The sequence below is a fragment of the Littorina saxatilis genome, linkage group LG6 (assembly GCF_037325665.1).
Source record: "Littorina saxatilis isolate snail1 linkage group LG6, US_GU_Lsax_2.0, whole genome shotgun sequence".
In the NCBI taxonomy this organism is placed as follows: domain Eukaryota; kingdom Metazoa; phylum Mollusca; class Gastropoda; order Littorinimorpha; family Littorinidae; genus Littorina; species Littorina saxatilis.
The window spans coordinates 5,113,699-5,126,345 of record NC_090250.1 but is presented as its reverse complement, the minus strand read 5'-3'; the positions used below and the strand labels follow the sequence as shown (position 1 = coordinate 5,126,345).

The 12,647-nt window shown below is 37.9% G+C and overlaps 1 protein-coding gene across 1 annotated transcript in view; it reads right to left on the bottom strand.

Annotated features, from left to right (window-relative positions):
* Positions 1–371: 371 nt before the first annotated feature.
* Positions 372–12,647, bottom strand: part of LOC138968347 (uncharacterized) — a 68,522-nt gene continuing 56,246 nt past the window's right edge. The window contains exons 22-26 of the mRNA XM_070340902.1: positions 7,414–7,622; positions 6,632–6,772; positions 5,379–5,471; positions 4,858–5,016; positions 372–3,825 (exon numbers count right to left, since the gene is read on the bottom strand). Coding sequence (XP_070197003.1) covers positions 3,682–3,825; positions 4,858–5,016; positions 5,379–5,471; positions 6,632–6,772; positions 7,414–7,622 — 746 coding nt within the window. The 3' untranslated portion in view covers positions 372–3,681. The remainder of the gene's footprint in view (positions 3,826–4,857; positions 5,017–5,378; positions 5,472–6,631; positions 6,773–7,413; positions 7,623–12,647) is intronic.

The following is a 12,647-nucleotide window of genomic DNA, read 5'->3' as shown; positions in this document are numbered from 1 at the left end:
CGTGTCCAGAGATAGATAACTGTGTAATGCACATCACGTGCACGCTGTCTTTGATCTTGGTCAAATCAATTGGGATTGCTTCTTCAGCAAGAACAATATTTTAATGACGGATAATTCTACAGCCAGTCGTGGTGGTCCAGGTAAAGTCTTAAGAGTATAATGAACGATAAGCACACACACTTGTGTTTTCTTACATGATTGCGCATCTTTGGACATCGTTTGAACAAGCCAGTTGTTTGCATTTAGTATTACAGAACCTTGCTGACATTTTCCATGGCTTTTGTGAAGCAGGGAAGCGGTTTGCTTCAAATGCAGAAAGCTTCCCTGGTTGTTTATTCATACAAATCACACAGAAACACTGTAGCCACTGGTAAATGATCTTGTTTTTATTTTCTAGTATGATTTGCATTTGATGGATTTCTTGTGAAGAACCCAAATCATTACCAAAATAATCGTCAATTGACAGCAAAGAAGAAAAAGACAGGAAGTTATACTTTGAAAATAAGAACATACCAAACACCGCCACAATAAAAATAAAAAGAACAAAAAAAAGAGGAGGAATTTCTGAGACAAAATTTAATAACACTAAACTCAGTGAACCCCTTTTGAACGTGCAATGAAGGGACACTGTTGGCTGGTCTCAAGGGTGTCCTTTCATTGCAGGTACCGTACTGTACATCCAAGCAAAAAGATTGTGGAAAATAATGATAAATATGTACAAGAACTTGGAATGAACGTGATATGCTACATGTACCTGCAATGTAAATGAACACAGTTTTAAAGACAATTTAACTTAAAGGACAATTCCACTGACAAATTACTTCACAATTACAGGACCAAAATAATGTAACAGGCAAGCAATTGTACAATTTAGTCACAACCTAGTATCTGGTATTTCAACATCCTTATCTTGGGGAGGAGGGGGGGGGGGGCATTGGGAAGTCAGTTGATAAGACATTAAGATGTTAATTATTGTAATAAGCATGCAATCCTAACAATTCTTCTTTATTTTCCCTTTTTTTCCTTCATTCTGTTTGTCTTCAACCTCCATTCCCTTTGGCTGAATAGGTTGGGGTGGGGGGGGGGGGGGGGGGGGGGGGGGGGATAGGTGCAGGATAATGAGCAAAAGACATAGCATCCGTACCAGACTGATATGTCTCTTACCTGGGATTTGGAAGAAGTTAGAAAGAGGTACAAAAAGTCTGTCATTTACAACTATGCTTTCTACAACATTTCATAACACTACTCAATTCATTCACATACAATTTGTATGCCGCTACAATGCTATGAACAGTAGAATTGAAGAGAAATATAAAGTGTTTGCCAACTATAATGCTTAAGAAATATATGCAGAAATATCTTTAATTTGACTGAAGGTTTCAACATTTATTCATAACTGAAAGACCTATTTTTTGTATCAATTTCAATAACACTTCTATGCAATTTTGCTTCAAAAAAGCAGTGACACACATCTATGTTATACCTGAGATACTGCTACCATTTAAAAAAAAACTTAAAAAGAGAACTTTGTGTTTATTGAGTAAATCAGTAAATTATAAAACAACAGACATTTTCAAAACTAATTCAATGGTCAAATGTGCAACCAGAATTCAAAATAATGTTAGAGTAAATGTATGCACATGATTACAAACAGTTTATCAAGTCAATACATATATTTATTAATTATCTAATCTGCATCACTTTCAACTATTCTATAGCCTGGTTCAGCTACAAATTTAAAACATACATGTATACCTGGATGTCTCGTAAGCTGTATAGTTGCTATCGTAACTGTTACTGTAGTAACATTGAATCTGAGTCAAGCAAAATGGAAGTGGAGAGAGAGAGAGAGAGAGAGAGAGAGAGAGAGAGAGAGAGAGAGAGAGAGAGAGAGAGAGAGAGAAAATAAGTACAGTATTTCTATTTTTCTTGGATTCCTGTACAAAGTTTTTTCTGCTGAATTTTCTTCAAACAAAACAACAACAAAAATCTTCACATGTGTATATACAATTACAACCTTTATTCCTCACATCTCCTTTTCTAAATATCACTGCAGCCCTTTTAATTCGAAACAAAAAAACACAAATGCAATATCTAATGATCAACCTGCTGCAAGAACCATGGTATATTTGCAAGCAGGTAAATTTTGTCAGCAACTCTACATGCGGAGGGAATCTCCTTAATACAGTGGAGCTCCCTCATAAGACCCCCAATTTAAGACTCGATCCCTTCATTTTAAGACCCTGTTTTCTCAGATTCTCTGTTCATAACCTCTGTAAATTGACCCCCATTTTAAGACTCCCCCTTTTTAAGACCTGATTTTATCAGATTTGTGGAGGTCTTAAAAGGGGGGTTCCACTGTACTGGAATGTAATAAATGCAATATTTCACGAGTCAGTCACACGTACCCACTATTGATTGTCTTGTTATACTTTGTGCAATTGCAAATCATATCCAGTCGCACAGTTCAATACATATTCGTATCATCAACATTCATATTACAGTATTTACAAACACAAAAAGAAGAAAATGTCACTGACGGCAGAAAATGTTTGCACATATCAGCTTTCTTTCACCCCACTCCTTCTCCTTCAAAGACAAGCACAGCTCACAACCTCTTATTTGCAAGGCTTTTTTCTCTGAATCAATCCACTTCTACTACATGTACACAGTTCATGACATAAAATAATGTTATTCAAGACATTGTATAGATGGTCTTTCCTGAATCTAGTTTAAAAGTGTTCATGTTAACTTGAAATGTCCAGTATTTTACTGTTGTTTTTTTTTTTTTTTTTTTTTTTTTAATGTGCACAACCATAAAAGAAACCATCAACCAATCACTTTTGATTGCATTTGACAGGGTTTTTTGGGGTATAAGATAAGAGCTACTACTACGATACAACACTACACTCTGACTAGTTGTAGTGACAAAGTGACCGTCTTTTCCTTGAATTCATTAATTCATCTGGCCTTTCAGGCAATACTCATTTCTAAAGCACCTAGAACATTCACTGTTCTACACACATTGTTTTTGAAACTTCAGATACTGTGGAACCCCTGTTTTAAGACCCTGCAGATTTAAGACCCCCCTTTTTTCAGACCCTGTTTTCTCACATTTTTACTCTGTTCATCATAATTAACCTCTGTAAATTAACCCCCTTTGAGAGAGGCTCAAGAATCTCATTCTTCTTCTTCTGCTTCTGCGTTCGTGGGCTGAAACTCCCACGTACACTCGTGTTTTTTGCACGAGTGGAATTTTACGTGTATGACCGTTTTTTACCCCGCCATTTAGGCAGCCATACGCCGTTTTCGGAGGAAGCATGCTGGGTATTTTCGTGTTTCTATAACCCACCGAACTCTGACATGGATTACAGGATCTTTTTCGTGCGCACTTGGTCTTGTGCTTGCGTGTACACACGGGGGTGTTCGGACACCGAGGAGAGTCTGCACACAAAGTTGACTCTGAGAAATAAATCTCTCGCCGAACGTGGGGACGAACTCACGCTGAAAGCGGCCAACTGGATACAAATCCAGCGCGCTACCGACTGAGCTACATCCCCGCCCAAGAAGAATCTCATTTACTGCTATGTATCTTTTACATAATACTCATTCACAAAACACCTGGAGCATTCATTTTTCTACACAGACCAATGTGACACATAGTTTTCCAACTTCCGGTATTTAGATGGGAGAGTCTCTCGGTTCCACAAGAATCTCGTTGACTGCCACATACTCTGGAGCGGAGGCAGCATACAAGACGGCACGAGCGATGTCGTAAGGTTCCAGACACTTGTGTTTCTCACTCATGTCGAATTTCTCTATCGCCTGAAAATGAGCACAGCATAATCATCTATCAGCATAATCATCTATCAGCATAATCATCTATCAGCATAATCATCTATCAGCATAATCATCTATCAGCAATTCTGAAATACAGTGGATCCCTCATTTTAAGACTCCCTCCTTTTTTATAAGACCTGATTTTCTCAGATTTTTGAAAGTTCCTAAAATAAAAATAAAATGAGGGTTAAATTCAATAGAGAAAAATGAATCGATCAATCAGTCAAGCAATGAATAAGTAAGTAAAATAAATAGATAAATATATACATTCATAATACAGTGGAACCCCCCACCGATTTAAGTTTTTCCCCCATATCTTAAGACCTTACTTTATCAGATTTTCTGTTCATCATGATCACCTCTGTAAATTTACCCGCATTTTAAGACTCCCTCCTTCTAAAGACCACATTATCTCAGATATTTTGACTTTTCACTGGTCTTACAATGTGGGGTTCCACTGTACCAGAATGAATTCAAATAACAATAGAATGACAATACGTACAAACTTGCTCACTCCTGGAAAAGTGTACGCTGAGGTGCATTAAAATTGCATTAAATGGCGACAATCTGCCGCGACAGAACGCAAGTCTAAGGTATGTGTGGCATGGGTAAGAAGTGGGAGGAGGGAAGGAGGGGGGGGGGGGAGGGGGGGGGGAGCGGGAGCGGGAGTGTGTATGAAGGGCGAATAATCATGTGTTTCTTGACAAAATTTAGCCAACGGCTAGCACCATACTTAAATTTTACGTACATCGGCATACACCTTTCCCCTGTGTATACAGTGGCACACCCCCTTTTTACACTTCCAAAAATCTGAGAAAATCAGGTCTTAAAAAAGAGGGGGTCTTAATATGGGGGTAAATTTACAGAGGTTCTGAACAGAAAGTGTTATAAAACAACCTGGTCTTAAAAGGAAGGGAGTCTTAAATTGGGGGGGTCTTAAAAGGGGGGTTCCACTGTATAATCTATCACAATAACAATGTTGCACATAGCGTAAATTCAGAAACGGTCTCTGCTCACCTCTTTATCTGTAGAAATGCCGAACAACGGCGTCTTGACGTCCCCGGGCTGAATACAAGTGACCTTGACCCCTGTGTCGGCCAGTTCCAGCCTCATGCCCTGCGACAGTCCCTCCACAAAGAACTTGGATCCAGAGTAGACTGCGAGCCCTGGAAAGCCCTGTGTCAGAAAAAGTCTGAGATGTAAATCTGAGGATAAAATGCGCTTTTCAATGCTTGTTATTCTCTTCATACACACACACATGCACACACAGACACACACACACGCGCACGCACTCATTACACACACACACACACACACACACACACACACACACACACACACACATGCGCGCACACGCTCAACACACACCATGCCAACACACGTACATGCATGCACACACACTGGAAAAAAAAACACGTCTGTAACAGAGGAAAATACCCATCTACTACTACTACTACTACCACTAAGGATATTTTTAAAAAAGAAAAGTTTTATTCATAATAGGCACACAGAAAGAATTAACATGAACAACACGTTACCCTCTTGCCAGCGTCAGAAGACATGTTGATGATGTGGCCACTTTCTCTCTTCACCATCCCATCCAGAACAGCTGCTATGCAGTTGGTCACACCCTGTGAAAAATTAACAGAAACAGTAATCCAAACACAATTAATTGTTTTTGTCATTGACATTGAGCTGTACCTCGTCGGCATCTTGCATGCGAGATTCATCAACGATATTGAGATAAGTTCATTATTTGTACACAAAAGACGACTGGGTTAACGTACTGTAAATATAACCTTTTGTTTTGTCAATAATGAAACAATTTCCAATAACCTACAATTCTTGTTTTTTATTCTAAAAAATACAGTAAAACCCTCCTTTCATGACCTGGCCTGCTTAATTTATGAAAAAGGAAAGGTCTACACAAGGAATTCTTAAAATAAAAAATAAAAAGTAGAGCCAATGAATTTGTACAGTGTTTGGCTGAACACACACACACACACACACACACACATGCATGCATGCGGGCGTTAAGACACACACACAAATAAAAACTAAAAACATTTATTACACATTATATAAAAGCAGAGGCAGAGGACAGACACTTCCCAAGCAGGCATAGTCAAGCCAAATTTCGAAAATTTAATTTTAATCATAATTTTTATATTTTTAATTTTCAGAGCTTATTTTTAATCCGAATATAACATATTTATATGTTTTTGGAATCAGAAAATGATGAAAAATAAGATGAACGTAAGTTTGGATCGTTTTATAAAAAAATTATTTTAATTACAATTTTCGAAATTTTAATGACCAAAGTCATTAATTAATTTTTAAGCCTCCAAGCTGAAATGCAATACCAAAGTCCGGCCTTCGTCGAAGATTGCTTGGCCAAAATTTCAATCAATTTGATTGAAAAATGAGGGTGTGACAGTGCCGCCTCAACTTTTACAAAAAGCCGGATATGACGTCATCAAAGACGTTTATCAAAAAAATGTCTGGGGACATCATACCCAGGAACTCTCATGTACAATTTCATAAAGATCGGTCCAGTAGTTTACTCTAAATCGCTCTACACACACACACGCACAGACAGACACACACACACACACACACACACACACACATACACCACGACCCTCGTCTCGATTCCCCCTCTATGTTAAAACATTTAGTCAAAACTTGACTAAATGTAAAAAGCAAAACTTCCAACACATTTTCATACAGGGAAATAGGAAAGGGAAAAAGGGAGAAAGGATAAACAGTCAACTGGGAGTCACCTTCCTACCTTGCAGTTGATGTCAATTGTTTTGTCCCACTCGTCTTGGTGGATATTCTTCATCAGCGTGTAGTACATCACCCCTGCACAGTTGACGAGGATATCCACAGGACCGAGTGCCATCTCCGTTTGTCGCACCAACTCTTGCACCTGGTGAAGAGTAAAAAAATAAAAAATAAAATAAATGAAATATAAAATTAAAACAAATTGCACAGTCATATTGTACCAACTCTTGCACCTGATAAAGAGCACACACACAAAAATGTCAAATAAAGAATAAATAAAAATTAAGAATTAAAAAACATTAGTCATATTTGGGCACCAAAAAACAAAGCACACAGACACACACAAGCAAACAAGCAAGAAAAACACTGAAAGAGTAACAGCATGGGAAGAAGAAATCTATCAGAAGTGATTGGTATACAAAAAAATGTGCTTCTCCATAAAGTATTCCATGTTATGTTTGTACTTGAATCAATTAGTTCTCTGCACTGCAAAATGCATTTTGTAGAAATTTACTCTTTGCATTTTTATTTATTCAGTTTCTTGAAACTTTAAATATTCTGAACGCCTGCTAAAGCCAGGCAGAGATAAATTAAGGGCAAAGAAGAACAACAAAATGAATAAGAAAGATACATTGAGAAACAGGCTCGGTCTGGTGCAAGTGAACTGAAAGTCTTTCTCGAGTCTGCATTCAAAATTACAGCATGTCATTCAACCAAAGAATTGCTGTCACTGCAACTTGATGCAAATTGAAACAACATCACACAAACAAGAAAAAATAAAATTACCTGCTGTCGATCCAAAATGTCAGTTTTGACAGAGATAGCCACGCCCCCTTCATCTGATATTCTTTTCTCCAGCTCTCGCAGTTTGTCTTCACGTCTGGCTGCCATGGCAACGCGGGCACCGGAGCTAGCCAGGGCTGCGGCAATGGCGGCGCCAATACCACTTGATGCTCCTGTCACTATGGCAACCCGATCGGACAGGGGCTTGCTCACTGAAATCACAAATTATGTTTATGATTTCATTTAAAACATCCATTACGTTACATGTACACTTAATTAAACCTGCCTTGGCAACCAGCTCTCAATAACCACCACCAGCCCTTTAACGACAACCCCAAAAGATCCCGGACAAATATATTTTCTTTTACATATAATTCACCTTTCTCTGGTTGGTCCCATGGGTGGTTATCGAAAGGTTCGACTGGATAAAAAATAAAATAAAACCAACGTTCAGCAATTGATTCAACGTCAGTGCATCAACCTTCCAAGTTGTGTATTCAAAACAATTAACGTATAACATATACTGATATAGACTCTCTGATCTCCTGTCTTCTCCTCAGTTCTTTGTGTCCCTTGACCCTTTGTTGTTAATACAGTGCTTTCATTAATCTGTGTGTGTATTTTTTTTTCACCAATGTACTCTTCTAACTTACTTTCACTTCTGTGTATTTTTTCACCAATATATTCACGTAAATTGGATCTCTCTCAACAAAAAAAGAATTGTAATTGTCACTGTCCTTTCGGTTTCCTTCTTTCTCTCTAAATCACATCAGGCCTGAAAGTGGCGAGTGTTTTACTAGCCATGGCGAGTAGAAAATTGTACCTGGCGAGTAGAAATTTTCATCTACTCGCCAAAGGCGAGTAAAGTCGCTGAAACAAATTCGAACCTCGATCCGAACGACATTGTGTGTGTTTGTGTGTGTTTGTGTGTGCTGGTGACAGTGAAAAACAAATCAGAATAGATGCATACCGCTCGGGTTCACAATGATCAAATGCTAGCCTCAAAATTAGTTAAGAGTCATCTTGGTTTGGTTTGGATAGTAACATTTTCTATTTGGCAAGTACATTTTGAGAATCACTCGCCAAAGGCTAGTACACCATTCGCTGGACTTTCAGAGTTGCACATACACACACACGTACACGCACGCAGATACACACTCACACACACACACGCTTGCACTGGGATGCTTGCACGCAGGCACAGTAGTCTCTCTCTCTCTCACACACACACACAGTCAAGCAACACATACTGTCACTCACACACTGTGACACACACACTGACACCAACACCAACACACACGCACACACTGCATGTGGAAAAAGGATGCACCAATTGTGACAGGCATGATATATTGCCATCTCTTCAGATCGAATTCAAAAATGAATTACATTGTACTTGTCTCTGTAAGTGTAACTACACTGTGTGACTGACTGTGACTGTAACCTTGTCAGAGAATTCTGAACTAGTTTGAAGACCTTGCTGCCACACCCACAGGAGCTTGTATCAAATCGCCGGTCGATCATTATTTACAGTCCACTACTACGACATACTACTAGTACTATATACTACAAGGAATATAACGCAGAGTGCTCCGCACTGCCGACTCGCTCCGTTTCAAGCTTTCTACATCACTTTCTGCACCCCCTTCCCGAACGCACGAAACTCACACACAAACAAAAATGATTAAGCTTTCACTTCATGCAACAAACTCGAAATAACCATTCACCAACTTCGAGAAGTTTGTCAAGAACGGGCTCGGTGTCCACACCACTCCATGAGAGGAACCTGGAGCCTCGACAAATCGAAAGTGCAACTCGCGCCGATGTTTTCCGCTTTTCGTACGCTCTCAAGGGTGTACAACATTCTAGCGGCCTGCAATTAGTCCACTACAACTGACGAGTTACACAGCAGCCCCCAAACACGTGAAATGATACACAAAACATTCTCTTTGAGCTTAATATTGAGACTCAGCCGTTTCCTTCGGACGAATACAGAAGGTCATTTCCGCCAGCAATCGGCAGTCAAAAAGCGCGTGACGTTTCGATTGGTTAAAAAGAATAATAGAAAGCTTTTTTTGATTGGTTGTAAATAAATCGAAAGGAAAAATTATTCGTGAATGGCCATTACTTTTGATCATCAAGTTATCATCGAAGCAAGGATGAAGTTATTAACATGGCAAGTACTTATGTTAATGATTATGATGTGTGTGTGTGTGTGATCGAGTGTGAGTGTGTGTGTGTGTAGCATGGGGCAACCATATTTTTCTTTGGAATTTTTTCGAACTTTTTATATGTAACTACATTCTCCAAAGAATTGTAAAGCAGTTTAAATTTTGAAGATCAGTACATATTTGATTTTTTTTTAAATTGCGATTTTAGGGCTGCTGAAAAATTCTGCTGAAAAAATGACCGGCACCCTTTACAACCTGTCCTGCACACAATTTCAGCTAAATCCTGTTGTAATTGATTTAAAGGGCTTTCTTGTCATAAATACTATACAACAGAAATACAAACAAGTACACAAACAAAAATCAGGTATTTTTACATGATTTAGTAAAGTTTTGATTTCTATTGCCATGAGTTATTTTTTTTAATGTAAGTCTCCATTTGGCTTAAATAATCTTAATTTGTAATGTTGTTTCATTTTTTAATTATATGAAGATATGTTGAGGCGTGTGCTAAGTTAAAACATCTAGGCTATTTCATTTTTCAAATAATGAAGATTTCTATGTCTAAGTGTTTTATAATTACACATTAATTAACATGCTTTCATTTGGAATTTCGAGGTTGTCATCGTGGATTGACGCCCGACCAAAGTTAATTGAAGCCCGACGGAGCGATTATGTTGTAATTCAATCTGACGACGATCTCTTTCCTGCTTTCATGCGATGGTAAACAGACAGAATTGGTTCTGTTCTGTTCACACACTACTTTCAGTCCACCTACCTGCAACTGCAAGGGTCAAGTCCCAAGAAATATGTATCTGTATTCCTATCTTATCACTCTGCTCCTCTTTTGTTTTCTTTCACATACATTTTCCCTTCTTTTTCGACGGGTTTCTGGACAGCTAACTCAAAACAAATTCTTTTGATCACAAAAGCGATCTTTGGAATTGACTGATGTAGTCCGGAAGAATTCATGCATCAACTTAAGGCACGTATTTGACGTCATCACTTTGCATACCTTATGGTCTCGGTATTTCGCTGGCCTTCATATAGTTGAGGCTGTATCAATGCGCCTCGCCTGCAGGTAGCTAATGGCTTTTTTAGCAAGTGGCTATCGACAAATAGTGACCGGTAATTTTGAATGAGTTGTGGCATTCTGACCAATCACAGGATCTGTTTTATTAAAACGCAAACTTGATTGAATTACAATCTTCTTTAATACTTTACCACAAAGTTAATTATATTTGTTCCAATTAAAACACAAAACACAATTCGTCCAACCATTCATTTAGACAAGACACATGTAATGTTGTTTCTGTAGCTGAATTTAATTTTTGCTTCAGCAAAGGAAATGAATTTTAGAATATTTTGAATAACAAACTAACAAAATAAAACATTTCTTATCAAAGCAAGGCAGATAATCCTTTCACACAATGTAACTTCACCACTTACTACTTGCATATTTCCTAACATTCTAGAACCCCTGGAGCAATTTTTTGATTAATGCTTTTGTGAACAAGAAACAATTAACAAGTGGTTCTATCCCATCCCCCCCCCCCCCCCCCCCCCCCCCCCCATACAGACCATAAAATAATGCAGCATAGTCCCTACACTGTAGAGACCTCATGTTATTTCAACATAACAATAACAATAAAAACACTTTATTGTCCATTAAAATGTTACATAAAAATGGAAAATGTTCTTACTGTTAACAAATAAACAAGATTAATAAATGGTCTTTATCAATATCATCATTAACAGCTATTGTTTTTGCAGCGTAACAATAGCTAGGTTCCAATATTTAGACGAGTCAAAGATGAGTCACATTATACTTGTTCGAGTCTAAATATATATTAGACCTTATTGTTATGTTGGAAACACAATAGCGTTTATATTGCTATTCTGCCATTGTATTCTGTGTTGAAAACATGTTTTTGTCAGCAACAACTACCAGAATGGACCATGTTGCCTTTTGTGGACAACAACATGTGCATGTATCCACGGAAATCACTGAACATTGAATCACTCATAGACATGTATCATGGAGAAGACAAGAGAAGCTCTGAATGTTTGGCATTATAAGTCAATATGCCTGGTTTCATGCTTGCTTACTTATTATCTATAAATTGTTCAAAAGTCTGACTTTTGCAAGGTTTGTTCTTGTTAAAGAACTAGATTTTTTTCCATCTGCTCTTTTTACATTTAGTCAAGTTATGACTAAATGTTTTAACATCGAGGGGGGAATCGAGACGAGGGTCGTGGTGTATGTGTGTGTGTCTGTGCGTGTGTGTGTGTGTGTGTGTGTGTGTGTGTGTGTGTAGAGCGATTCAGACTAAACTACTGGACCGATCTTTATGAAATTTGACATGAGAGTTCCTGGGTATGAAATCCCCAGACGTTTTTTTCATTTTTTTGATAAATGTCTTTTATGACGTCATATCCGGCTTTTCGTGAAAGTTGAGGCGGCACTGTCACGCTCTCATTTTTCAACCAAATTGGTTGATATTTTGGTCAAGTAATCTTCGACGAAGCCCGGACTTCGGTATTGCATTTCAGCTTGGTGGCTTAAAAATTAATTAATGACTTTGGTCATTAAAAATCTGAAAATTGTAAAAAAAAATAAAAATTTATAAAACGATCCAAATTTACGTTCATCTTATTCTCCATCATTTTCTGATTCCAAAAACATATAAATATGTTATATTTGGATTAAAAACAAGCTCTGAAAATTAAATATATAAAATTTATTATCAAAATTAAATTGTCGTAATCAATTTAAAATCACTTTCATCTTATTTCTTGTCGGTTCCTGATTCCAAAAACATATAGATATGATATGTTTGGATTAAAAACACGCTCAGACAGTTAAAACAAAGAGAGGTACAGAAAAGCGTGCTATCCTTCTTAGCGCAACTACTACCCCGCTCTTCTTGTCAATTTCACTGCCTTTGCCATGAGCGGTGGACTGACGATGCTACGAGTATACCGTCTTGCTGAAAAATGGCATTGCGTTCAGTTTCATTCTGTGAGTTCGACAGCTACTTGACTAAATGTTGTATTTTCGCCTTACGC